The 26,912-nt window shown below is 43.1% G+C and overlaps 3 protein-coding genes across 3 annotated transcripts; 2 read left to right on the forward strand and 1 right to left on the reverse strand.

The window, feature by feature from the left end:
* The first annotated feature begins 5,041 nt into the window (after positions 1 to 5,041).
* On the forward strand, positions 5,042 to 8,060 carry LOC146754374 (uncharacterized). Its single transcript, XM_085527678.1, has 4 exons — positions 5,042 to 6,266; positions 6,707 to 6,845; positions 7,267 to 7,389; positions 7,790 to 8,060. The coding sequence occupies exons 1-4, from the start codon at positions 5,386 to 5,388 to the stop codon at positions 7,979 to 7,981; spliced, it is 1,335 nt and encodes a 444-aa protein (XP_085383804.1). The 5' UTR covers positions 5,042 to 5,385; the 3' UTR covers positions 7,982 to 8,060.
* Positions 8,061 to 8,883: 823 nt separating this feature from the next.
* Positions 8,884 to 14,146, forward strand: LOC146754375 (kinesin-like protein KIF20B). The gene is made up of 7 exons (XM_085527679.1): positions 8,884 to 9,066; positions 9,701 to 9,820; positions 11,329 to 11,529; positions 11,968 to 12,048; positions 12,777 to 12,903; positions 13,441 to 13,583; positions 13,986 to 14,146. The coding sequence occupies exons 3-7, from the start codon at positions 11,443 to 11,445 to the stop codon at positions 14,064 to 14,066; spliced, it is 519 nt and encodes a 172-aa protein (XP_085383805.1). The 5' UTR covers positions 8,884 to 9,066; positions 9,701 to 9,820; positions 11,329 to 11,442; the 3' UTR covers positions 14,067 to 14,146.
* A 6,509-nt stretch (positions 14,147 to 20,655) lies between these two features.
* LOC146754376 (uncharacterized) lies at positions 20,656 to 24,063 on the reverse strand. Its single transcript, XM_085527585.1, has 7 exons — positions 23,999 to 24,063; positions 23,601 to 23,660; positions 22,725 to 22,796; positions 22,273 to 22,365; positions 22,029 to 22,139; positions 21,574 to 21,721; positions 20,656 to 21,284 (listed from the first exon to the last, which is right to left on the reverse strand). The coding sequence occupies exons 1-7, from the start codon at positions 24,033 to 24,035 to the stop codon at positions 21,062 to 21,064; spliced, it is 744 nt and encodes a 247-aa protein (XP_085383711.1). The 5' UTR covers positions 24,036 to 24,063; the 3' UTR covers positions 20,656 to 21,061.
* Positions 24,064 to 26,912: the final 2,849 nt, after the last annotated feature.

A 26,912-nucleotide genomic window follows, 5' to 3' on the forward strand; every position in this document is an offset into this window, starting at 1 on the left:
ATCCAGACTATGTGTAGAAATAACAGCTATTATGTAGTCAGCTATTCACCAGTTTTAACTGATTATAAATTACGTTTCAGGGTGGAGAACATAGCATAGTGCCTGACACCTGTGTTGATCCTGAGGGCATTCTTGATTCTGTGCATTATGATGTCATGGATATTAAAGAGCAAGCTGAGGCAGCACATAGTTACACTGTATCCCTGGGGGACCCGAAGGAAGATATTGGCTGGTTTGAAAAGCAGCTGGAGAAAACTAACTTTGAACTGATGGAGACCAAAGAAGAGCTAACAGAGAAAAACACCAGACTACTTAAGACTGAAGAAGAGCTGATGCAGAAGAACAAAGGTGAGTTATGCGACGTGAAAGGTAGAAGACAGAAATAGTTCATTAATCTAAAATAGAAATAACCAGTTTGAGTAGGAATTAGAGGAGATGTTCTACCTTTGGAACCATAGCCTGTAGATAAATGATAGTTTGTTCCTTGTGTATATTCAGGTTCAGCAATTCCACGGTTTTTGGTTATTTCTTTTCTTTTTTTTTTTTTCCCCTCTCCTTTAAACTGCAACTAGCAGCTTTACGCTTTCGTAAGTATGGGGTTAAATGTCTATATCTTGATTTTTACTTTTATATTGTAATCTCTACTCTTCTTTATGTCTTGTTGATGCAATGTTTTCATTCCAAGAAATATAGAAAACTTTTGAATCACTCCCAATAAGTGAAGACCACATGCAAATTAATTAATCTGTTCAAAAGCTACCTAAACATTAGAATATCTGGAAAAATTGATTACTTAATAAACTATCTATTGGCTACTTATGTAATACAACCTTTTCTGTGTGTTACAGACTTTGAAATGCAGATGATTAAATTGGATGAGTCTGATGAGCAACTTACAGAAGCAACTGAGGTAACTTTATCAAGATGTTGTGTAAAATTGTTTTAATTAATTAATTAATTAATACCAACTTGTGGTAGCTTAAAATGCTATTCCAGTAGGCTCAATTAATAGATTTCTTACCGAGCTTAGCTTAACTGAATTTGCCTTTAATGCATTGTGTAATTCAGCTACTTAACACTACATTAGAAACTGATGACTGAATTTTTTTTATTTTTTATTTCCAATCTCAATCAAGGTGCAGAAAGATGACATTATTACAGAGCTACAAGACTTAAAATCTCATTTAGAAGAAAAAGTAAAAGATTATGTGAGTTTTACACATCTCCGTATCCTTATACAAAAAAAGGAAAACACTAATTCTATGCTTGTAATCAACACATTTTTGGAAAACTGATTTTCTGTATGTAGCTGGTACTCGCTTGAAATTGTAAACAATTCAAATTTATCTGAAGGTAGTTGTTGTTAACACAAACAACAAAAATATCAGCGTGTTCCACTAACTCCTGCCTCACACTCCTACATCAGAGGAAGAGCAACAGTAAAAGTATGTTGAGTAGAGTTGGAAGTACGAGTATGAATGGTCAGGATATCTCCACGTTCTATGCAGTCCATAAAACTTTATCCTGACTAATGTACTGTGAGCTACTGAATATGTGAAGACTAGCTTGATTAAGTATGTGTGCATACCAGTTCTGGTGGTTTTTGTTCATTTTTTGATGTTTGGTAGCCTGAAGTAGCTCTGAAAACATTTATAGTTAATTCTGTCACTCAGATCTCTAACCTTGTAAGCTTAGCAACTTGACCCTTCTTAGTCTTTGACTGTCTGCATCACTGCAACTTAGTATTTCCATGGTGTTAAAGCTGACTGTGATGAGTAGCCATGTCCTCACCTATTACTTCTTCCAAGAACAAGGCTCCAACTCTATCTGTGCGATTGTGTGGCCTGAACACTTCTGAGGCTTTTCTTTTCATAAGCTACTAAAGATGAATAATCAGTCCTTGGCAGTGCCAGCATGGCTTAACAATCGTCATCTTGTAAGTAAGGAAGCTTCACTTGTGGTCAAGGACACAATCTAAAATATGCGTGACAGAGCTGACTAAGCTTTAAGGTTGGATTGTATCTGTCACGATGAAAGTGATTTTAGCAGCTTAGCAGAAGTGTAATGTGATGAACTTGTATGAGAGCTGACCATTTGCTCTTTGACCATGTTTGTAATTTTGTTGACTTCTTGGAAACAGGAAATTCTTTGATAAACTGGTAAACTCTTGATTGTGTGCAAGTCTTTTACTTTGTAACCTGCTAGGCTCTTGCTTTCCCTTGTATACTCTACCGAGTATTGCACTTGTCATTATCTGAAGGTGTACTTGTTCTGTCTGCTATTGAGATTTGTAACTGATGTCTATAGAGTCACCGGGTAAATATTTTAGCTGTATGGTTTTGTGTAAATATTTGCCTACAGAAGATTACTGAGACTTAAGTGCTCCTTTTGTTAAGCTTCAATGTAACTGATCTTATATCAATACAGGAAAAGACTACCTACCATTTAACTACCATTAAAGCAGAACCGGCAGAAGAGAACACTAATAAAGGAACTGAAAGCAGCCAATTTTCAGTGCTTTCAGTTAAAGCACTGAAACAAGAGAAAACTGAGTTGGAAGTGGGAAGAAAGCGCAGTAGTGATGAAGATAAGCCTACTGTGGAAGAGCAACCTCCAAAGAAAGGTACAGTTTCTTCCATCCTTGAACAGGGTGTCTTCCAAAACAATAAATTGCTTCCTATTCCGGATAGGAAGCAAAAGGCTGTGAAGCGCGTACCTTATGGTATAAGGAGAAAAGCCACTGTGTTAAACTGTAAATAGAAGTAACTGTTATGTAAATATCCCTTTTTCAGAAGGTCCTATGCTGTTCATTTTTGAATGCTTAAGAATAAAAGTTTTTGGCACTATTTTTTTCCTTTTTGCTGCTTTTTCCTCATCTGTTGATGCACTTGCAGATTTGTTAATAGTTTTAAAGCAGTTTCTTTAGGATTGTTTCAACTGCTGTTGCTGATCTTCTGAGTAGCATCAGCTGTTCAAGTGCTTTTTTTTGTTTGTTTGTTTGTTTGTTTCCTGAAGCAACTATCAAAATTGTTGACGACCTGCTAATTGCTCGCTCATGGGCAATATTTGAGAAAAATGGTTTGGATAAGCTCTGATGCATTTAACTTCACTTCTGGGCACAGCTGAGCATCAGTGTTCCTAGAATTACGGAAGGCATATACAATGTAGAAGGGAAAATGTAAAACTTAGCTGTATTCCCTTCCTTTCTTGTATTCCTCTTGCAAAATATGTGCAAGGGAGAAAGTCAAGGCCTTCTTTGGATGAGATGCTGTTCTTGGATGATTTGTCCCTGCTGCCTTTATTTGGCATAAATATTGAATCCTAATGTGACCACTGAATGGCATCACATATAAGCATCTTACCAGAGACTGAGGGAGGGATGTGGACTCCTCCATACTCCAAATAGTAGTGGGTTTGTTCTAATCATATGACCAAAGCTCTCATTTAAAAATTAATGACAGCAATGCTCCACATAGGAATTAAAATGGGTAGCTGATAGTCACAATGTCAGCATGAAGTTTTCGGTTAAGAAGTACTGAGTATTCAATCATGTTAAAATTTTCTTCTATTTGTGAGTATTAATAGCGTCCAATTTCAAAAAACTCTTAATATATATTCTTTAGCTACGTTAAATATACACAGTAGAACAATGAGCACAGGTATGTTGTGCTGGTTCTTTTGTAGAATTAGTTATATAAGTAGCACGAGCAAAAGTATTTTAGGAGATGCTAGGTTATCTGAGCTTCAAGTTCAGTGTATTTACACCATTCTCTGAGCTTTTAGGTCTTGTTTCCTATGCTCTGTAATAATGCTTTTTCCCTACTTCCTGTGTAAGGAGCTTCTAGACTGAACATTACACATCTTCTCCCTAGTCTTATTTATCTTGCTTTAGTACTTGCTTGTTGTTTTCAGCATAAAGTGTTTAGATTACTTATAAATCATATTCCCCTCACTAGTGTTGCTGGGCGAGCAGTCAAAACCCAAAACCTGGTTTGGGGTGGAATATGCCACTGCTGTTTCTTCAGTATGACTTTTAAATCAGTTGAGGGCTGTATATAAAACTCCTTAGATGAGTTAAGAGGCTGTTTCCATGCAGTACATGTGAATCTGTATGTAATGCAGGCTGCACGTGGGCACTATAAAATTCTGCATTGTAGTAATAAAAGGACTGTACAAGAATCACCATTGAATATATTGTTGTGGTGACCCAATCCCTAGTAAGTCTTGACTTATATTTATTTTTTTTAATATTTAAAGTATGCATATTATGGAATGGACATAACTGGATTCTAAAGCAATGATGAAATACAGCAGAAGTCGCTTTTGATAGAAAGAAAATGCATGTGATTTTAGCTAATTGCTCACCAGTTAAAGAAAAAAACAGCCCCAAGCTAATGGAATATTTATGGAAACTTGAATCTGCAAATTTGTACAACTTTATGAGTGAACTTTATATGCAAAAGAGTAAGTGTGGACAGAAGTAGGAATCCTCATATTTTGTTTAGAGATCAACTGAATAAGAGAGACAGATATCAACACGTAAGTGATCAACTTGTCCAGGGTTTTATCTTTCTTTTGAAAGTAAGAGGACTGTGAGTTGGAATGAAATTTCTTAGAGAACTGTTTATCTACCATTTAGATGTAGATGGAGTGATTCCTGGCTGCCTTATAGGGATTGCTGAAGCACGGAAGATAGAAAGAATATAGCTGTGAATTATCTATCTCGTTCCCATGTTTCTTAAATCTAATCAGATTTTCTACTGGTGTGGAGTGGAAGGTTTGAGTAGTGCCATGGTAAAAGTGTTCTTCCAGACTGAAAACCTTTTGCTGTTAATTCTGTATAGAAATCTGAGGCACCTGATTACGTGTTCAGAGGACTTTAATTCCTTCACTAGTATCAAATACTATGTGATGTGAGGGCATGGCTTGCATATTACGACAGTGTTTCACTTAGAAGTTGCTACTTGGTGTTGTGAACTGCTATGTAATAATTATTTTAATCAATCTGAGCTACATTCCTTTTCCCCTTTTTTTTTTGGTTTGTTTGTTTGTTTGTTTTACAGTAGTTGTAAATGAGAGAAAGAAAAAGAACACTGTAGAGCAAAGGACAATTGAACACATGAAACAAAAGTGCTCCGCGTACCGAAAGGAAGTACTAGCACTGAGGGAAAGAACTGAAATCTTGGAACATCATTTAACTGTGCTTGAAGAACAATGCAGAAGAGAAAAAAATAAAAAGAAGATTTCAGTAAGCAGGTAACAAGCCTGCGTATTCAGCTTTCTTTTTCTGAAGAAACAGCTGATGCCCTCCGTGAACAAATTCTGCAGGGTCAAGCTGACTATCGGGAAATTGCTTCTGAACTGGATGAACAGAAATCTATAAATATGACACTAGAAGACAAAAATGCCCAACTAACTAACAACATAGAAGTTGCCAAAGAATATATAATTGGTAAAGTGTCACAAGTAAAAGAAATGCGGACCAAATTAGATGAATTATACAAATGTCACTTAGAGTTTCACGCCATTGGTACTGACTTTGTCAGTGTAAAGGATTCCTCAGACTGTGAAAAAGATGAGCCAGGGACATCTCAAATTAGTTCTGCATGCATTCAGTCACAGACTTCTTCCATCTCAGATCTTGTGCAGGACCTCTCTTTTAACTATAGTCTTGAAAGGATTTGGGAAGTATGCAGAAATATTGTTGATGTTTCCTCACAAAAAAGTCAGCACATCAAAGCACTGCTTCAAGACAATGAAAACCTAAAGGCGGGACTGAATAATGCTGAATATCATAATCGTCAACTTGTAATGAAGCTATGTGAGATTACAACTCACACTAGTCAGGAAGATGATCTTGTGAATCAGTTACATGAGCAAATAGAAAAGAAAACTCAGGACTTTGAAGAAAAGACTGCAGAAGATCAGAGAGTGATTGCACAATTTCAGGAGGAAGTTGCCAACTGTGAGGTAAAAATAAAAGAGCTTGAATATCGCCTGGAGGCTTACAAGACAATGGAAGACAATGTGTCAAAACTCAATGAATTACTTAAAGAAAAAGAATCTATTATTGTGAATCTGGAGACAGTTACAGCAACTCTGCAGGAGAAGTCTGCAAATGCAGACAAAAAGTTTGAAGAGTTAAGTAGCAAAGAAGCAAATCTGATTCAAGACGTTATGCAGCTTAAAAACAGCTTGGAGCAGATGAAACACTCTCTTCGGGAAAAGGAAAAGAGTGAAATGGAGAAAGTGCAACGTATAGAATCGTAAGTAACCACTGAGTTAACATAGAGCCCTTTGAGAATGAACTAGAGTTAAAAATAGTTAATGGGAACATCCCTTCGACTTAATGCATCTGCATGCTTATCAATGGCCAAACTACTACTTTAGGATGCTTTGGTATGCTACTTGAGTTCCAAGGGAAAACAGGAGTGTGCAAGGAAATAAAGAATAATATGGGGATTTCTGGTGGTTTTGTTGTACATCCCTCAGAATAGCATCTGAATAATTTATTGCTTCAGCATCTGATTATGAGAAGCAAGCTGAAATTCAAAAGTAATTGTTTAAATCTTGTCACTGGTCTAGATAGATTTAAGAGTCTATTTACAAATAGAAACCAACAGGCAGGGCATGGATTAAGCTGTAATTGCTGTTTCCATGAGATGTGTAACAGTAATGTTCTTTGTGTCTTTATTTTTAACATAAGGCTAGAAAATATTCTTTCTGAGAGTTCTGCCCTTGTACTGAATTTGAAAAAAGATTTGCAGAGGAAAGAAGAAGAGTATGCAGATCTAAAAGACAAACATTCTGATGCCAAGAAACAAATTCAGCAAGTACAAAGCGAGGTTTGTAACTCCAAAGCCTAAAACCTAAGTCTTGTGAAAAAACGCTGATAACTGGGAAGAAGAATGCTATTTACTTGAAGAGAAATAGACTAATTTCCAGAGGCTCTTTAAGATAAGCATGTATATTTTTTTTCTTCAATTTCAGCTTCAGTGATGTTAATAGTTAAAATTTAATTATTAAACAAGAAGATATCTTAAAACCCATTTTGCAGGTACTTAGTCTGAAAGTTTATTGGGTGTGCTTGGGGTTGAAAATTGAAGCTAAAAAATGAATTCATGTCTTCCTTGGTAACCTTGCACTTGCTGTCATTTTCCTACTCAGCACTTGTTTGTGAATTCCTCTGTATTTAACAAAGAAGTATTTGGCCAGGTTGGATTACAGAAGTCTTTTAATGAACCGTGAGCTGTGCTTACATTACAGGTGTCCACGATGCGTTCTGTGGAGGAATCCCTCAGGAACAAGATGGAAGAACTTGAAAGGATTAATAACCAGTTTAAGGATGAGCTGGATTATAAAGACTATACTATCCAACAACTTAAACAGGTATTTTTCTTGCTCTTAATTTTTATTAAATGAATGATGCAGGTTTTCCAAGCAACAGGAAAAAGGTCAAAAAAAAAAAAAAAAAATTGGAGCAAAATGAAAGTGGCCAACTGAAATTAGTGGTAGACCATGAAAGATATTCAAATAATTAGTCACTACAGAGCACTGGCAGATTGCTTTAAATACAATAATCTGCATTGTAAATACATATGTTATACTTGCATGTAACCTGATCTTGTTGAGTGACATCACGATATGTTAATTGAAATGTCTTACCATAAACTCTTTTTATCAGCTTGAGTCCTTATTTATGCTATATGAAAAACTTATTAATTCTAGGCTGTCTTAAAAATTCTGCTTGTTTCTACTGTGTATGCTTTTCTTTCATCATGAAATATAGGAGCTGGAGGAAAGGGACCATAATCTTCAAAAGTGGCGTGAGGAGAGAGATCAGTTAGTTGAAGCTTTGGAAAAACAGCTCAAAACTTTGGCTTCTAATGCCATACAAAAAGAGACAGAAATAGCAGAACTGAGACAATCTGCCTTAAAGGATTCAAGCAAGATCAGCTCTCCTTTCCTCCTACCTGATTAGCTACCCATAAATTCTGTAAAACTCCTGTACCTGCTCTTTGTATTCTGGGTGTGCTTCTGTTCTTGAACACTGTCATATTGACATCATGTGCAACTAACCAAAAAAAGCACCAGCTTTTATTTTCGTTCTTCAGAAACAGAATTTATGTTAATTACTAAAATTTCAATTTTTTCAGTAGTTCAGATAAGCAGATGTCAGTTTGATGCTTATTATCCTACAATCATACTGGACATCTGTAGCTTTTTCCGATAATTCACAGCATTTCCGGATCCCAAGCTAGGCTCAATACTCAGACAGTAGTTCTGTCTCAGGTTTCTTACTTTCTTTGCTTTCTCTGAGGTAGTATCTACAATGGCATGAAAAGACAGAAGGGGATGTGGAGAGAGATTAAGGGAAGCATCAAAAAGCAGAGGGGGGATGATCTCTGGAAGTTGCATTTCTTATTTCAACATCCAGCTTTTAATCAGGATAGCCAATCTAAGCCGTAGCATAGAATTTCAGAAGCTAAACAGAAGACTAAATGAGTTGTGCTCTTTTGAGAATGTTTGGATTCACTTTCTCTGAGAAGAAAGATGTTCTCATAGCAAAACTTCCCCTACAACTGCCGACTTTCTCACAGTACCGAGGATTTGGGAACGAATAAAAGCTCGGGTTATTATATCTTAAGGGAGATGAAGGCTGAAGCACATAAGTAAAATAGAAGAATCAAAATATATTGTATTACAACTTCCCAGGCAATTCTGTGACTACTGCACTTGTAACAGTGACCGTACAAATCCGTGAAATGTTACTGTTCTTGAATAGTTAAGTGTTCTAGCCTGCAATTCTAAAACTGATGCTACTAAGTAATTGCAATACTGCTTGTGTGTGTTAATTCCTTTTGACAATCCCACAACTCAGCAGTTTTTACTGTTTATTAGGATAATGCAACTGTGATAGAAGAGTTAAGAAAAGAACTGGCTGACAAAGATGACTTTATAAAGGAATTAAAACAACGCATTAACCACAGTAGCCCTCAGTGTTTGCCGGAAATACCTTTTCTTGAAGAAAGACAAAGTAGAAGGAATGACTCTGTAAATGAAAAGGTATGATTATATTTATAGAAAGTAAGTACTTAACATCTTGTTAACCCCTTTTTGTTCTTCTGTTTTCCTAGGAGATACTGGAGCTGGGATCATTTTTCTTAGCATATAGTCCTTTAACTACATATTCAGTGATGAGTACATGTTGGTTCTTTTTGTCTTCCACTCAAACATGAGCTCTCATCTTCTCAAAAATATTTTATTTACTAGAACACCATCTCTCTGTGTACATTATGGAACTTTTCCATGCAGTTTTCCATGTATTCGTATGTGGATGCTGAAGATTAGGCAGAGGTTTAGCCTTTGGTGTTCTAACATAGCAGCTGTGAGCGTGCAGAGTATGGGGGGAATGGATGACAAAACGACCAGCGTTACAGATTTTGTCCCTAACTAATGTCTCGCTTTCTCTCTTTTGGAGGCAGAATCCTGCCTGAGACTGTTAGTGAGACCCAGTAGGGTGTATCTGAAGATCACACAATGAATAGATGTTATTACCTTCCCACACTTGTGCTGTGTTTCAGCTTACGTGTTCATGTGGTGTCTGAGCTTGAGGTTTTACACTGTAACTTTAGAAAACTTGAGATATTTTGGAGGTCTAATGCATAGCCTAATCTTTACTCCTTTTAAATATTTACAGCCTAGGAAACAACAAAGCAAAACTAAAACTGGAGAAAGTATTCCATTAAGATGCAAAGCTGAAGACAATTATTTGTCACGTCCATGTACTAGGAGCCTCACTTCATTAAATGAATCTGAGGTTAGTATGAAACTTCAGATCTGAAAATGTTGTGATTGTATTGCTTTTGATAAGGAATGAGTAGGAAAAGATCTCATGTTCTCTAAACAATTCCCAAGTTTTAATTTATTTATCCCTTTCAAGGTGATCAGATCACCTGTTTTTATAGCCTTTGATAGGAATAAAAGCTGTTGAAACAATTGTGTGATGAATTTTTGTCAGGTGCTGTTGAAAACTCTCCTCATGTTAATGCTTATGAAGTGGCTCATGATTAGATAAGTTACTAGGAAAAAATTCATGGAGCCACTGAAACGGGCACAGCAAATTGAACTTATTTTCTTCCTCTGCAGGATTTCTGGATATTGTTTTGTTAGCAGATGATGTTAATCATTCCTATATAAGTTTTTAATTGCTAACTTTCATAAAATAGCAGTTACATATATTTTAAAAACAAAGTATTTATTAACCAACTTAATTCTTGGAAATACAGTGGGTGGTGATACTCCATTCAGATTCTTAGCAGAGCCTGATAAAGTGGCTCTGACTACTTTTTGTCTTTCTACAATCTTTGGTAACTTTTTGAGAGGAAGAAGACTCCCCTCAGGGGGTCGGAACAGTGTAAGTAGTAAAAGCTGCTAGTCTGTGTTTGGGACACTGGAGTTTGCTAGTTACTAGCAGCAGTAGAAGCAGCCATCTACCATTTTCTGATGTCCCCAGCAGCCTGTCTTCCATGTGTTCAACCAGCATCTGAACTCATTTTTGATATGCTAGCTGAATTCCTGCCATAGAGAAGGAGGAGTCCAGGTGATCTCAGTTCTGACTTTGTTGTTCCTGTTGAGAAAAACAGGATTGGGTGGATTGTGGACAGTAAGTGCTGCTGGGGAAATGCATACTGACATTTCCCTGTCACTTAGCTGTGCATTTGCTGCCATTTGACCATGAGCAGGTACATGATAGCCTTCAGCTTAAGTACGGTGTCATTGCTTGAATGTCTGTATTCTCTCCAGGGAAAAGATAGCAATGGAGTTCTTTAATGACTTGTACTGGGCTTGCACCTTGCCAGCTGGACCTTACTTATGTAAATAACATCTCTAGTGTAGAAGAGGAAGGGCAAATTCCCTAAGATTAAGCTGGAAGTTAATTGAACACTTGAATCAAATGCTCCTGTTCCTGCCCAGTTCTGACACAGCAGAGTTGAGATGAAGAAAATCGTGTCAGTTCTACCACCATTCTCTATTTAAAAAAAGTGGAGTTTTCTGTGCCCTTGAGAAAAAATGACTTGTAAAGTATCAGGCTCAGTTTAACATGGAGAACTTTTTTTGTGATCATAGATTGGAAATAATTTTAAATGTAACAAGTTCTAGGAAAGAAGGGTAAAACTCTGCTGCAACTGAAATAGACTCCTTCTATTACAAGTGTTCTTACAGCAGGAAAATCGAATGCTTACATATCCTTTTCCAGATGCTTTATAGCTTTTTAATCTCATGGCTACCTTAACACTTGCACTTAAAATTCTTCTGTGCTATCAGGAGCATTTGGGAACTGTCCTCGACTCTTCTGGAGTGTCCGCAGAAAATGGCAAAACTAGTCGGTTCCCAAAACCGGAGCTGGAAATCCCACTGACACCTCTGCAACCTGATAAGATGGAGATAAAGCAGCACGGCAGCATGATACCTTTAGGAGTGAAAATGCCTAAGGCAAAAAAGAAAAGAAGTGATGACATGGATGAGGTATGACCTAGACCCAACAGAAAACAAAATATCTGATGCCTTTTTACCATTCTCATTTAAGCATTAAAAAAATGCTATTTCTACCTCAGTAAAGTAGTTGAAGAATTTAATCAATGAACTGCTTTAATGAACAAAACTAATAGCCAAGCTCAGTGATAATGGTTTAAGAGAAGGGAATTTCTCTTAACTTCATTGTGTATTTTCTTTGAAACCTGTAGACATAAATCAGCTTTTTAGACATCATGAGATGTCTAATACAGATATCTTAATATCCTGTTTTTATAATTGAATGCTTATTTATTATTTGATTTACAGTGGAATAGTTACCACTAGCAGATACTTCCCTACTATTAGCAAAAGTGTTTAAAGTGTTCACTTTTGTGACATCTGTTGTTCTTTCCAAAAGAATCATGGCTGAATCTTGTCTTATTTTCCCAGGATTTGGTGAAAAGTGAGAACACGAAAAATACAAAATCTGTCATGGCTTTTAATTCACCCTCTGCAAGTGACGAGAAAATGGTTGGTTTTTGTTCTAGTTTTGAAGCTAGCTTGGGACGTCCTGTAATTGTGTGGTCACACGAAAGAAGCAGTGTCTTATCCTTATGTGTATACCTGAATGGGAATCTTACATGCTTATGAGCTCTTCCTATTAAATTCCATAAGCTAACCAAAGGGCAAGTCAGTCTGTCCCCAGAGCGTGTAATGGCTGTACTGTGTAATGATTTGGAGGGAAGGATATTGCACACTGAATAGTTGGGAAGAGAAGCTTTAGTGTATTATCGTGTGCTTTTGTAAGTGAAGCCCTTGTATTAAACTAAGGTTCATATCATTAATATGCATGGCAGTTATTAAAAACAGATGTTCACATGTGATAGCAGTATCCTTGGCATGGTCAGAGTATGAGTAGTAGATTTTTCCCATCTGTTGTCTTCTGTTTTGTATGTTTGTTTATTTTATGTAATTAGAACAGCTTATGTAAGAAACAACTCCACAGCTTGGGAGCTACTTTTAAAGAAACTACTGCCTTATTAAGAAACTTTAAGAAACGTATGCCTTGAAATAGCTGAGATTTTGACAACTCCCTAAAGGGTATAAAATTGTCTGCATTACTTGCCGTTGTGGTATCATCAGCATAATGAACAGAGGTGTCAGTAGTAAAGCTCAAAATGTCAACTTAAAATAACGTTGAACTAAAATGAAGTTTAAACAATGCTCTTGTTTCACATGTTCACATCTCTGTTGAACAGAAATCCGGAAAAGACTACTTCCTGAGAAAGCGAGTACATGCTTCAAGACTGACTAAAAAGAAGGATGAAACACTGCAAAAAGTTGGAGATTTTATTAAAAGCTCTCCTTCTATTATACACTCTAAAGGTTGGTGTAGAATAAGTTTTATTCCATGTTTTCTAGACATTGTAGAATGGCTTGTTTCTGCTGTAGGCTATTAATGTATGTGTTCTTAGACTTGTCTGCCATGTTAAGTTGTCCTTTGATTTATGAAGTAAATGCATTTATTCGTCTCTTCAGAGATTCATTATTACATTTGTGAAAACCTACAAGTATACAGAGAAAGTTGGTTCTGTCTTGTGCTTCTGTCAGCACGAAAGTTAGGCCTGTTGTTTAACTCCTGCTGAAGTTTCTGACTTCCAGCGACTTCTGAGCCATGATTGTCTTTCATACTCCATTTTAATGCGTGCTTTAAGCTGCCGTACCTGAAGCTATAAACTGTTTCAGCTATAGAAGCAATAAAGAACCTCGACGAACAAATACAGTTTCTGAGTATTTTCACTTAAATTTTACGTGTCATTTATAAACCAAGTTTGTTACGAAGCTTTTTTTGCATTCATTGATTTAAAGACTCACAAAACCAGTAAGTTGATTGGTTTATGTATCAAAACAAATTTCTTCTAGCCAAGAAGCTGATGTCAGCAGTAAGTTCTCCTAAATCAAATGAACCTGAAAGTCTCGAAGAAGGAGAGACCAAGCCAAAACGATGCAAAAGGAAGCTGTATTCCACTGTCGTTTCTGGCCCTCTAGATATACCTGCTTCTTCGGTAAGTGATTATACTGTACTCTTGGCTTAAAATAAACTACTAAGGAGTCCAAACAGACTGGAGGTTTCATCTATTTGCAGGAGGAGGTTGAAAGTACTGAGGTATTTCTTTATTCTACCAAGTCATTCTTGTTGGTCTTCCTGCTGTTCTGTTTTATTTTGTCCTCAAAGATCTCTGTGTTTGGCTGGCTTACAGTACAGGATTTTGTACATTCTCCATATTTGTTCCTTGTGATTAAGCTGCATTAAAACGATCTCGGTATCCCATAGTTTTCTGAATAAAATATAATAAGCAAATGCCATTCTGAAATCCATTTAGGGGAAGAAATATGTTTGCGTGGGTCAAGAAGAGCTTGTCAGTCTTGTGCGAAAAGATGAGTAACTTTTGAAATGTTTTCTTCAGGACTCTGAGGAACAAAAGAAGGAAAGTGATCATCTGATCATCAAGCGACGGCTGAGATCCAGAACAGCTAAAAAACCTTGAAGAAGCATGTTTGTTCCCCTTTCTCAGGACATACTTTTATCATATTATTAAAACTGGTTGTTAATAAACAGTAACAGTTACTCCGTTGTGTTCTTAAATTTGTATATGGGTGTACAGTGTCTCTCTGACAGTTTCAAACTGACTCCATTGAGTCTGAAATAAATACAAGCTTTCTTAAACTGGGTTTGGATTTTATTGTGGTTAAGGGTTTATTTATTTTTGTCTTGCCTCCCCTGTATAGGAACAGTATCTCTAGGACTGATTGCTATTTACCCATTGTGCAGTAATAACTGTACTTGTTCAGGATGGCCTGGCTTGCTTTTTTCACATGACTGGTGTACTTAGCAGAAATCTGGGGGAGAGAAGAGCATGAATACACATTTGTGTATTAAATGTATTGAATATACATTTGTGTATACTTAATTTTTGGATCTTTTTAAAGAATTTTCTTTGGAGAGAAGATGGTGCCAATTCCTCTGTGTGGAAGAAAGATGCTTTCCCTCACTTGTGTGAATTCAGCTTTAAATTAATAAAATTAGAAAAATAAGCCAAATACATTTGGGGGGAATTCTAATATCCATGAATGTTTATCTACTGTTTGAAGTGTTCCAGTCTGGAGTAAACATTTCAGAGTATATTCTAACCATCCCCCAACCCTTCTGTTTGTGTTTTGTAAAGAGATGAAATTACTTTCGCAATGACCTGTATTTGATATGCAAGAAATAAGGTAATCCCAATGAGTTTATTTGCTCTGATTTCTTGCTCAGGCAGCTTTCTCTATTTTGTTGAATTACTGCCAACCATACAAATACTGTTGGTTTATTTTTCTCTTTTACTTGGACTACTGGATTGTTTTGAATGTTCATTTTTGGTCTGTTTCATTCCCATCATGCATCTTTTGTAGGTGTCCAACCTTTTGGCTTGCCTGGGCCATGCTGAGTGAAGCGCAACTGTCTTGGACTGCATAAAAAATATATTTTATAGATAATTAACAAAACTTTTATTTTTATTAAATATTTCCTCTTTTTATTAAAACATAAAAAGAGGAACATGCACGGTTCAGTTCCATAGATCCTGAATTGTAAGATCAAATTCTCATTCCAAGTTGCTTCTCTAGTTTCCAGACTTTAGAAGAGTTGTAGCCTTATATTCTTCTGTATTACATCCTTTCTGGAGTAAAGTAGTATCTTCCACCTAACTTTCAAATGGCAAATCAAGCCTGACTATCAAATTATGCAGCTCTTCCATTGCTCCCTGATCCAACAGCATCATCAGTGTCTGCTGCATTTTTATATTACTGAATGAGAATTAATCCTTCTCATCAGCTCATGCTTGACACTGCCATCTTCTTTCTCACCTCTTCATTCAAATACTACATAGAATAATCTATGTAATTTTCTTTCATTCTCATACATGTGCTTCTCTCTGCTTTAGAGATGCTCTCTGCTAATGTTCCCCACTGGCAGCAGCGGAAGAGCCAAGGCTGTCTGTGAAAAGAACCAATACTTCCTTCTTGCTGCTTAACACTGCTTAAGCTGCAATCTGAGCCCTCCCTGGCTTCCTCAAAACAAGAAGAGAACGATCTTCTGCAGGTACTCCCTCCTCTCTATCCCAATGAGTATTTTGCACAACAGCCAATGCCAATACGGAACGTATTGCAAATATTGCAAATACGGAACTGCAAATGTCGCCGTTTCTGTGAAACCTTTCCAGATGTCTCGTGACTAAAGCAATTTCTACTCCCTCATTCCTCAAACCCTTCCCACACAAAAGCCTTCACAGATCAGATGGTAAGAAAGAGGGAATTCTATGGCCACAGCAATAAAGCGCGCAGAAAGCCCATCTGTTGCAGACAGAGGAGTGAGCCGTGCTTAACCAAAACTGCTTCAGCGCACGCTTACAGTAAGGCACACCTACCTTGCGCTGGTCATGCAGGATGTTCGTGACGCAGCTCCAGACTGCTCTCCTGAGGTCCAGCTTCATTTCACGGCCACTCACACTCTGCTGCTGGACATTCTGCAATGGAAAAGCCACCGGATGCAAATCCCATCCCTCGCAGATGGCATCAGACCTCTGCTCTCATGGCAGTCGCATTCACAGCTCCGGGGGAGAAAGCAGACGTGTGCTTACCGAGCGAGCGCTGTTTGCTGCCAACTGCTGGTAGGAACCCACGCCTAACCCTACAGTACCAACAGTAACCTATGCCTAACTCTACTATGGGAACAACAATCTGCTCCTAACACTACAGCAAGAACAGGAACCTACTCCGAACAGGAAAACAACAACTCCTAACACTAAACCTACTCCTAAGCCTACTCCTAACAGTAAAACATGAACAAAAACTTATGCCTAACTCGAAAACATGAACAACAACCTACACCTAACTCTAAAACTAAACTTAACCAAAAAAAACAACAAGAATAACTGGGTAAAGATGGGACTGGGGGCCCACAGGACGTGGCTGCAGAAGAAGCCCGAAGGAGGAGCAGATGTTACAAAAAATGCCACCCAGCTAATGCCGGGGGCAGGGGCCGAGCAGCGGGTAAGGAGCTCAGTGCCTGGACCAGCCACGGTGGAGCTGCAATGGTGCCAATGCGGGGCCTGGCACGGTGGTGTGATGCCAGGCCAGCTATGCCGCGGGCGCATCCACCTCCATGGGCTCCTCTGGAGGTGGATCCACCTCCATGGGCTCCTCTGGAGGTGGATCCACCTCCATGGGCTCCTCTGGAGGTGGATCCACCTCCATGGGCTCCTCTGGAGGTGGATCCACCTCCATGGGCTCCTCTGGAGGTGGATCCACCTCCATGGGCTCCTCTGGAGGTGGATCCACCTCCATGGGCTCCTCTGGAGGTGGATCCACCTCCATGGGCTCCTCTGGAGGTGGATCCACCTCCATGGGCTCCTCTGGAGGTGGATCCACCTCCATGGGCTCCTCTGGAGGTGGATCCACCTCCATGGGCTCCTCTGGAGGTGGATCCACCTCCATGGGCTCCTCTGGAGGTGGATCCACCTCCATGGGCTCCACATGGTTGCTCGTCACCAGGCTGGTGCAGGCGCGATGGAACTGGGCTCTCTTACCCCTCCTCTGCCTGGTGGTCATGGCGGGCCCCCTCCTCCTTCTCAGTCCTAGGGCCCCCAGCTCCATCCTCCCGCATGAAACAGGGGAAACTTCCACCCTCGCCCTCTTTGCAGCTGACATGGCTGTGAACTGCCACAACTGTCAGAGGCAACTGCGTTGCGCACGGCAGCGGTGACCAAGGTGATCTTGTTGTGATCTTCCTCTCCCTTAGTGACAAGGAAGGGGCCAGGTAACAGGATGGGAGACTCAGGCCGTGATTGCCAAAGCTATAGAGGTGCCAGGGTGACCTGGAGCCTGGCACTCAGCAGCTTTACAAATGCTCCCTCCTGGCCACGTGCAGCACCCCTCTGGGACCACGTGGAAGAGCATACAAAGAAAAGGTGCCTGAACTCATCTGGGCTACAGCTGGGGGTCTCTGTTGGGAACCGGGATTTTTCTATGGGGAGCATCAGGCAGCTGGAGCAGAAATGCTCATGCTTTTCCCAGCACACATCTTACGAGTTCTCCCCTAGGACACCCCCAGGATGAAGAGCATGCTCCAGCCATCCAGCAGCAGAGCCGTGGGAGCACAGGGCTTCCTCATGCCCTTGCCCAGCTCCTGTGGTGCTGCCTGTCTCCCCTCTCCAACACACCCCCCATCGAAGGCAGCCCTAGGGCAACACGGCACAGAGCCACTGGAACCAGAACCTGGGCTTCTCAGCCTCAGTTCTGCTCATTTTTTACCCAACTCTGCCCACCCACCTGCTTCTGCTGCTCGCCACGGAGCAGCACAAGCCTCCTGACAACACATGGCTATCAGTACGAGGAGGAAGGCAAGGCAGGTGGGGGCCGAGGCCCCCAGAACTCGTGCCATGCTGCTACCACCACCGCTACAGCCACAATGAGTGCTGCAACTGGGACACAGAACTCCTAGGGCACGCAGCTGGGCATTGTGACCTCATTGTGACAAGGCAGCTATGCCTCTGGAGGTGGATCCACCTCCATGGGCTCCTCTGGAGGTGGATCCACCTCCATGGGCTCCACATGATTGCTCGTCACCAGGCTGGTGCAGGCGCGATGGAACTGGGCTCTCTTACCCCTCCTCTGCCTGGTGGTCATGGCGGGCCCCCTTCTCCTTCTCAGTCCTAGGGCCCCCAGCTCCATCCTCCCGCATGAAACAGGGGAAACTTCCACCCTCGCCCTCTTTGCAGCTGACATGGCTGTTAACTGCCACAGCTGTCAGAGGTGACTGCGTTGTGCACGGCAGCGGTGACCAAGTGACGTGGTGAGGGTTCTAAAATGGCGGCCGCACTGCTGGCACTGGTGTTCCACATAGGATGAGGAGGGGGCTGGTAATAGCAGGACAAGGGGAAACTGATTTAAGTTGAAAGAGGGAAGATTTAGGTTGGATATTAGGGGGAAAGGTTGTTTACTAGGAGAGTGGTTAGGCCCTGGAACAGGCTGCCCAGGGAGGTTGTGGGTGCCCTGTCCTTGGAGGTGTTCAGGGCCAGGCTGGACAGGGCCCTGGGCAACCTGATCTACTAAAGGTGTATGTTTGGTAGCCCTGCCAGGCAGGGGGGTTGGTTCTTCATGATCCTTGAGGTCCCTTCCAACCCGGGTCATTCTGTGATTCTGTGATACTGGTGTGTGGCTGTTTGTCCCAGAGCGCTGACCTTTTGTCTTCAGGTTCACTAACAAGACTGTAACTGATTTATGGAGGAGGCAAGTGATGGGTGCTACTGTGTGACAATCAACATCACTTTGTGGACATTTGAAAGCACCTTCCTCCAGAGCTGTTCACCTCCAGAAGAGGGTGCTCAGAAGTGTTTACTGGCAGAAGATCTGGCTCCAGATTGGTATGGGAAAACTGGGGAATGATACCATCGTGTGCTGTGAAGAACAGGAAGCAGGTGGGCATCCCTGCTCCCTCTTGTCTGCTGGCAAGGCCCAGAAGATGAGATCCCAGAGCCAGAAGCTGCCATTCCAAGGAGAGCTGACTCAACCATTTTGGATTTGAGCTGTCACACCAAGGAGAGCTGACAGAACCACGTTGGACTTATTTGTAAGTTTATACTATCATTGAAAACTGTTGCCGTGGTCACAGTCATCGTTAGCGGAACAACAACTCCTGATGACCCACCACTACTGAAGATCAATGACTGAACTACAAAACACGCCAGATCCATGGTGGTGACTCTCTCTCCCTCTTGCTTCCTATGAAGACTCCTTGATTCTATTTCCTATCTTTTCTATTGCCCGCCTTCCCTTCCTAATCACCCTAAATCGTAATAGCGTCCATCCTCCAACATTTGAACCATGCCCAGGCATACATGTATGGACCTCCTCTCCTTCCTATAAATTGGAGCAGGACAGAGACCCGCAAGGATTGTCAGCTCCCAAGTCATACAAGTATTGCATACAACACAGATTACTTCATCTGTTGGCCCCGCTGTCTCTGCATACCACCAAGCGAGGGCCTGCAGTGCCCAGGCGACACGATGTGCCTGGCAGTGCAAAGCCAGCCCACGTGTGTGCAGATGGCAAGGAGCGTGTGGCACTGTGCACCGACAGCCCTTGCCTGCCCAGGACTGCGTGTGGAGGGCGTTCCCCACTGCAGCCCTGCCCAACAGTCAGTAGGGGTGTGCGGCCATGATGGCAGTAATGAACAAACTGCTGCTTCACAAAGATCTTGGCCCGATTAGAAATCTTTGAGTAGTGCTGTTACAGCAGACAGAATGTGATAAGCGCAAGTAGTCTCCTACACTTCACATCCTTGCTACTTTGTTCTGGGTGTTGTCACTGAGCAGCGTCTAACACTAGTTCTGCCCTGGTCAGCTGGCTGCCTTAGCTTGAGCCCTGATGGCAATGCCATGACGTGATGTTAGTATTGCTGTTTTCTCCTCGTCAGAATACTCTGTCTTTTGAAGGAAGCAGCTTCTTGGTTATTTTGTTTTGTTGTTGAATTTTATTGAATTAATTTACAATATCTATATTCCGTATAGTTATAGATGTTTTGAATATGATCATGTGTGGTGCTGAGATTTTTTATAGAAAAGCTATACTCAGTACAGAAGGTGGAATAAGGATGTTAAAGAAAAAACCCCCTGTTGTGTTGACCAGTGATGATGCTCCCACCCCCTGACCAATGGTGGAGAGGAGCATGAAGAGAGAGGTGGTGCTGGGGGGATCTTGGGGCTGCTGGGCCTGTCATACTTCTCCCAGGCAGAGGTTTTACAGGTGTTGCATGATGCCCCCAAGCCGACCCTGTGGGGGGGGGGGCACTCCCACATCCTGAAGGATGGTGGAGAGGAGCGGGAGAGCAGAGTTGGTGCTGTGGGGGGCTGGGAGCTGTGGGGCCTGGTATGCTTTCCCCTGGCTGTAGTTTTCTGGGTGTCGGATGATGCCCTCAAACTGACACCCTGCGGGGGCTGCTCCAACCTCCTGAAGGATGGTGGAGGGAAGTGGGAGGTTGGTGACAGTTCCTGGGGGGTGCAGGGGTTGTTGGGCCAGTTGGCTTGTCCCAGACAATGGTTGTCCGTCTGTTGGATGATGTCCCCAGGTCTATACTCTGCTGTGGTCTCTTCCATCCCCTAATGGATGGTGGAGGGGAGGGTGAGGGCAGAGATGGTGCTGGGGGCTGACGGGCCTCTCAAGCTTCCCCCAGGCGGTGGCTGCCCCCAGGTGATGCTCTGAGGGAGCCACTGCCAACCCCTGAAGGATGGTGGTGGGGGACAGGAGGGTGGTGTTGATGCCTGGGGGCAGCTGGGCCTGCCACTCATCTGCCAGGGTGCTGCTGTTTGGGTGCCAGCCGATGACTGCAAGCTTCCAAACCAGGTGGGTCCCTCCTGTCCCCTGAAAGAGGTGTTGATGCCCAGGGTGGATAGGGGCTGCTGGGCCTGATGTACTTCCTGGGGGCCACGGAGCCTGGGCTGTTGGGCTACAGGGGCCGCAGTGGGGGCAGTTGAGCCCGACAGCCGTCAGGCCTGGCAGGGGCCGCTCTGGTGGTGCTCTGCGGCTGCTGGGCTGGTTGTTGTTGGTGCCCTGTCTTTCTGTCCAGCGCCTTGAGGCAAGGAAGCTGTTCGTTGAGGTGAGCAAGCCATCTTTCCAAGTACCACTTCCTGCAGGCAGTATTCTCGTCTGCAGCAGCTGCAGCAAGGCGCCTGCAGAGAAAGAAACATGCTGAGGGCACAGGAGAACCCCCTGCTCTCCTTCCTCACAGTGCATGGTAGAGCCACCCTCAGCTCCCGGCCTGTCTCAGGCCCAGCAGTAAGAACATGCAGCAGGAATGGCTCAGCCAGTTAAAACATCTGACAGCATCAATCTCAGACAGTGTTAGGCAACAACTAACTGGCTTCTCTATGCTGCTTTACCTAGAAATGCCTCCTGGCTCACAGAAGCCCTATAGTAAAGAGGGGGGCAGGATGGGGTTGGAGGTGAACAAGAACTCACTGGTTTATCTGCCTCCGTTGCTTGATAAGACGATAGCATGAAAACATTGCCATCGGCGTGGTAACGAAGATAACCGCACCGAATCCCAGGCAGTACTTCTTGATAAAATTATCTACTGCGGCATTTGCATGTTCCTCACCATCCGCACCTGGAAAAACAATGTGGATCTGTTTCACCAGCTGCTGCTTTGAGTGACATGGACAAGAACAACCACAGGAAGGATCCCGCTCCGGGCTGCTGTTGTGCCTGGTGGCTCAGGGGAAGCACAGCAAGCTCTGGAATGCAGGGTCTGTGCACAGGAGGTACTATGGAGGGTCCTGTTTCCTCTTCTTATCTGCTGAATGTGGTTCTGGTGGCCTAGTTCCCAACAGGACAAAGTTCCTAAGTCCCTGGGAACTGGCTGCAGTGGGAGGGGAGCAACCTCTAACCACAAAGCCACTATGAGCGGCCCTTACCTGGAGTGACAGTTGTTGTCTGCATGGCCTCTTTTACTCTCAGGGGGACAGTCAGTGTGCGAACTCTGCCGTTTTGAAATGCAATCCAGCGCATAGGTGCTCCACCTGTCTCTTTAGAAAGGAGGTAAGGGAGTGGGACTGTAAGTAACTGCTTCTCATCAGGAAGATGGTACAGTTTCTCCACATGTATTTCTAGAAATTCAGCTTCACAAGTCTTTCAGGGAACAGACGGAAATACACCTACCACGTGCTTTGTCTTTCTTGATTTTCATTAGCAGAGAGGGCAGTGTCTTCAAATATTTTCCTCTTTCCAGGGCCTCTTTCTGTTTCTCAGGACCTAAACAGAAAGCATTAAGATAACTTTCAGACAAACAAGGTATTAAACTGAATGGTCTTTTCAGTGCAACCAGTAACGACAACAGCCACCCCTGGGATGCCTGTGGGGTTCCAGCACAACTAAGGATTTAGCACGGCCTTCCCTGGAGGCACTTCTGCAACCAAAGAATGAGAACTTTTCACCACACACTACAACTTACATAAACGCATTACAGCATCACTGAATGGGACCAGGGCATTGTGCGAGGGCAGGACACACACACACAGGTGTGCATTCTCACTCACACCTGCAGACATGCCTGGCTGACATTAGGACTGTGAGCTGGCATCTCTCAAAGGAACTAAAATCTCATGACGTACCCATTCGAATCGCTGGGGCTTCTGTCCTGGAGCTCAGCTGGGAAACTGGATGCCATTCAACTCCACTAGGAGCTGTCAACAAACACAGACAGAGCAGCTCCTGTCAGACACCTGTTTAGACTGGAATGACAGCACTGCTCCACAGCACTCTCCTCTCCCTGCCACACAGAAGCATCTGGCAAATAGTTGTTGGGTGCCTGCAATGGCACCGTGACAGTCCAAAAAGGAGCCGTGTGCAGAACTGCCTGGAGAAGGGAAGGGGGTGGAAGAGGAAGGGCAAGATCTAAAGGCCCTTTCCTGTGGGATTGCCCTGAGGCTCACAGGCTGGATTGTGCTGAGGCTTTGGCAAGGCATTGCTTATAGGCACAGCCGTAATCAAGCATCGATGAGAAACATCTCCTGGTGTTGATGCCTGGGGGCAGCCAGGCCTGCCACTCATGTGCCAGGGTGCTGCTGTTTGGGTGCCATGGTATGCTGTAATTTCTCTCTTCCTTAGGGACCCGCAGTGACTGGAAGGGGCTCAGGTGATGACATGGCACCCAGACCTGGGTCAAAAGTTGCAAAGCTGCAGAGAGGCCAGGTGGACAGTTGGCTGGCACTCAGCAGCTTTCCAGATACTCTCTCCAGGCCACGTAAAACAATCTTCAGAGAAGGCATAGAAGAACATTTGGCCCCTCAAGTTTTTCTTAGTGGGGAGATCTCTGATGTACGGAGACAAAGTCAACGGGATGCTGGGAGCATGCAGCACCCAAGAAACAGTGACTACCCAAGCTTATCATGGGGAAGAAATCACCAGGCAGTGAAAAGATGAACCCCCCCCTGAACTTCCACAGCCAAATATGAGCAAAGATCATGAGATGAAGACTGGTGACTTACCTCTGGCATCCACCCCAGGCTCAGGGACACGACTTTGCTTTGGAAAAGCATCAAAGGGGCCTGCAGGCACAAGAGTGATCAGACACAGGTGAGGAGAGCTTCCACTGCGCACAGGGGTCTGCTTTGTTTTTTTTTCCTGCAGTGACATGTGAGGACTGGCTGCAGGTCAGGGAATGACATGACCCAAACAGCAAAGGAATAGGAGCAAACACTGGCAAGGGCTGCCTTCCCACTGAAATGTGACAATTCTCCAAGTAAAGAAATACTCATGACTGATCTGTGTATGACCTTCAGAGCACAAAGAGACTTGAAAGACCTTTGGAGGTCCTTATGTACCCAAATAAGCTATTACAGCACTAATTTTTCTACCTCCGAAGAAACAGACACTCACAACTTACCTCGGAGTTTCCTCTGAGGCACAAAAGCAGTCTCCATCCAGTCGTCTGGAGCAGTACCAATGTCATCATCTAGAATAAAGAACAGAAGAGGGATGTTCCCATTGCATGTTGTGATCTTCCTCTCCCTTAGTGACAAGGAAGGGGCCAGGTAACGAGATGGGAGACTCAGGCCGTGATTGCCAAAGCTATAGAGGTGCCACGGTGACCTGGAGCCTGGCACTCAGCAGCTTTACAAATGCTCCCTCCTGGCAACGTGCAGCACCCCTCTGGGACCACGTGGAAGAGCATACAAAGAAAAGGTGCCTGAACCCATCTGGGCTACAGCTGGGGGTCTCTGTTGGGAACCGGGATTTTTCTATGGGGAGCATCAGGCAGCTGGAGCAGAAATGCTCATGCTTTTCCCAGCACACATCTTACGAGTTCTCCCCTAGGACACCCCCAGGATGAAGAGCATGCTCCAGCCATCCAGCGGCAGAGCCGTGGGAGCACAGGGCTTCCTCATGCCCTTGCCCAGCTCCTGTGGTGCTGCCTGTCTCCCCTCTCCAACACACCCCCCATCGAAGGCAGCCCTAGGGCAACACGGCACAGAGCCACTGCAACCAGAACCTGGGCTTCTCACCCTCAGTTCTGCTCATTTTTTACCCAACTCTGCCCACCCACCTGCTTCTGCTGCTCGCCACGGAGCAGCACAAGCCTCCTGACAACACATGGCTATCAGTACAAGGAGGAAGGCAAGGCAGGTGGGGGCCGAGGCCCCCAGAACTCGTGCCATGCTGCTACCACCACCGCTACAGCCACGACGAGTGCTGCTACTGGGGCACAGAACTCCTAAGGCACGCAGCTGGGCATTGTGACCTCATTGTGACAAGGCAGCTATGCGGCAGGGCATAGTGACCTCACATCCCCAGGCTGCAGGCTGGGCCTCCTCACGGGCTGCTCCTCCTGTGCAGCAGGGATGCGTAGAGTGGGTGCTTGTGGCACCCCTTAGTGGGTGAGTGCCAGGCTGCTGCGGAAGAATTACTGGGAGCGTGTCCCGCTGGGCAGATCTGTTCCACCACAAGGACCAGGCTCCCCCTGGGCTTGCTATGGACGCTGTCCCTGTGGCTGAGGCTTCCCAGTCATGTAGAGCAGCAGGAGACCATGGCAGATATTTTCACATTTACATTGTGGAAATATAGAATTGTGGAATGGTTTGGGTGGGAAGGGACATTAAAGACCCAGAGACGCTGTCAAAAGATAAAGAAAATCGATTCGGTGTTGTTTTTACTGCTTCATGCAAATCAAAAGATTGCGTTTTGTCTTTTAATGCCCAAAAAAGCCATTTCTTCAGTGACATTATACTTGTTGTCACAGACTCTAACAAAAATGCAAACTGAGCTTTATCTGTAGCATCAATATTTTAGTATTTCATATCTTGAATTTGACAGTTCCCTCCCAGCCAGTTGCCTGTGCCTTTCTCTCAGCCCATGAGAGCACCACTTACTGCCTCTGGGGACTTGGAAACTGGCAGCATGATGGCCAGCACACACACAAACTGCAAAACGGCTCCATAGAAGAGTCCGTGGCGCAGCATGTTCTCCATTAGCGTGGGCTCAGGGATCTCAGGTGGCCAGAAATGCAGTTCAGCAGCCATAGCGAAGACAGCTGCTGCTCCACTGCTCTCACAGAGGCTGCCTGCTGTAAGGGGGGAAAAAGAGGCATCGTTACTCTCAGGCGCTGCGATGGGGTTAATATTAAACTCTCAAACTTTCACAGCAAATAATAACATCCGCTCACAAAGAAAATGTGGAGAGGCCACAAAAGAGAAAAACCAGTCATTAAAATCTTTGTATTTAGACATTCAAACTAACAATGTACTTTGTCTTTACCTAACCGTACCATTCTGTGCTAGAAATACGATGTTTTGCTGTAGAGCATAACTTGGAGAGACCAAAAGCAGCTAAAACCTGCTCCACTCTGTAATTTGACCATCCGCTGATATTTGGTTCTTATCTCCCTTGCTTTCCAGTCACTCACTCTTTAGACACACGCAAATCACATTGTCAAGGACTACAAAAACACTGTCAGCCAAAAAATTTATGCTGGCAGAATCTTAACGTTAGAAATGTGTCTAAGTTGGTTGCAAAGAAGAAAGTGAAGAACAACACAGTAACCAAATACTACCTGATACATAAGGCTTCTCTCACACATCCTGAAAACAGAACCACCAGCCTTAATGAACTCTGCTCTTCAGACACTGACTGAAATTCAAGTATTACGTGTAGCAGCCTGGATCTGGCAATAGTCAAAGAATCTTTTACCTCCAGCTCCTTAGCATCAAAGGACCGCAGATACTGCTGCGGCAGAATTTCATTGAAGCCTTCAAAAGAAGCTTGTGTCTGTTCCTCAGCGCCTCAGGAAAGTCTCCATTCTGCTACCAGCCTGGAAAAGACACAGAAGGATCATTTAAAACAAGCTACGCTAACCCAAGTTCATCTTTGTTAGTTTGTTTTGAAATGAACTGTAAGCTGTGTTAAGAAAAATGCTGGAAAGTTCTGGGGATAGAGCAGTGTGTAACTGTATTCTAATTGTGTTCCCAACCTTCACCCTGCACAAACAATTTTAAGTTAAAACCCTATGTTTCCAACCACTCAACTATGGAAAGCATTTTAGGCTCCAGCAGAAGGCAGCATCTACTCACTGATGATATTAATGAGAGCACAGGAGTCCCTTGCTAGCCGGAGGAAGAAAAAAATGCAGAGCTGTATTCATCTAATATGTTCCATATTTGTTTCTGTTAATCACGAAACTTTGCTCTGTGGTAGAAACTCCACTCTCCATTAAGAAAAGGGAGAAAAGCAGGCAGGAGACCCAAAGAACCTGAACCCAGGGAGAAGCAGATATTATGCTGAATTCAAGCCTAACCTGTCAGGAG

The sequence above is a fragment of the Coturnix japonica genome, chromosome W (genome assembly GCF_054131305.1).
Source record: "Coturnix japonica strain WE chromosome W, WE-NBRP24, whole genome shotgun sequence".
NCBI lineage: Eukaryota > Metazoa > Chordata > Aves > Galliformes > Phasianidae > Coturnix > Coturnix japonica.

What these genes read in the sequence shown, in the direction of transcription:
- LOC146754374 (XM_085527678.1), top strand. Translation starts at nt 5,386, where the DNA reads ATGACACTAGAAGACAAAAATGCCCAACTAACTAACAACATAGAAGTT. An exon ending in TTCAGCAAGTACAAAGCGAG is followed by an intron (nt 6,846 to 7,266) that starts GTTTGTAACTCC and finishes CTTACATTACAG; the next exon opens with GTGTCCACGATGCGTTCTGT. An exon ending in CTATCCAACAACTTAAACAG is followed by an intron (nt 7,390 to 7,789) that starts GTATTTTTCTTG and finishes CATGAAATATAG; the next exon opens with GAGCTGGAGGAAAGGGACCA.
- LOC146754375 (XM_085527679.1), top strand. Translation starts at nt 11,443, where the DNA reads ATGGAGATAAAGCAGCACGGCAGCATGATACCTTTAGGAGTGAAAATG. An exon ending in GAAGTGATGACATGGATGAG is followed by an intron (nt 11,530 to 11,967) that starts GTATGACCTAGA and finishes TTATTTTCCCAG; the next exon opens with GATTTGGTGAAAAGTGAGAA. An exon ending in TTCTATTATACACTCTAAAG is followed by an intron (nt 12,904 to 13,440) that starts GTTGGTGTAGAA and finishes AATTTCTTCTAG; the next exon opens with CCAAGAAGCTGATGTCAGCA.
- LOC146754376 (XM_085527585.1), bottom strand. Translation starts at nt 24,035, where the DNA reads ATGGAGACTGCTTTTGTGCCTCAGAGGAAACTCCGAG. An exon ending in GCCTGGGGTGGATGCCAGAG is followed by an intron (nt 22,797 to 23,600) that starts GTAAGTCACCAG and finishes GTTTGTTGACAG; the next exon opens with CTCCTAGTGGAGTTGAATGG. An exon ending in GACAACAACTGTCACTCCAG is followed by an intron (nt 21,722 to 22,028) that starts GTAAGGGCCGCT and finishes TTGTTTTTCCAG; the next exon opens with GTGCGGATGGTGAGGAACAT.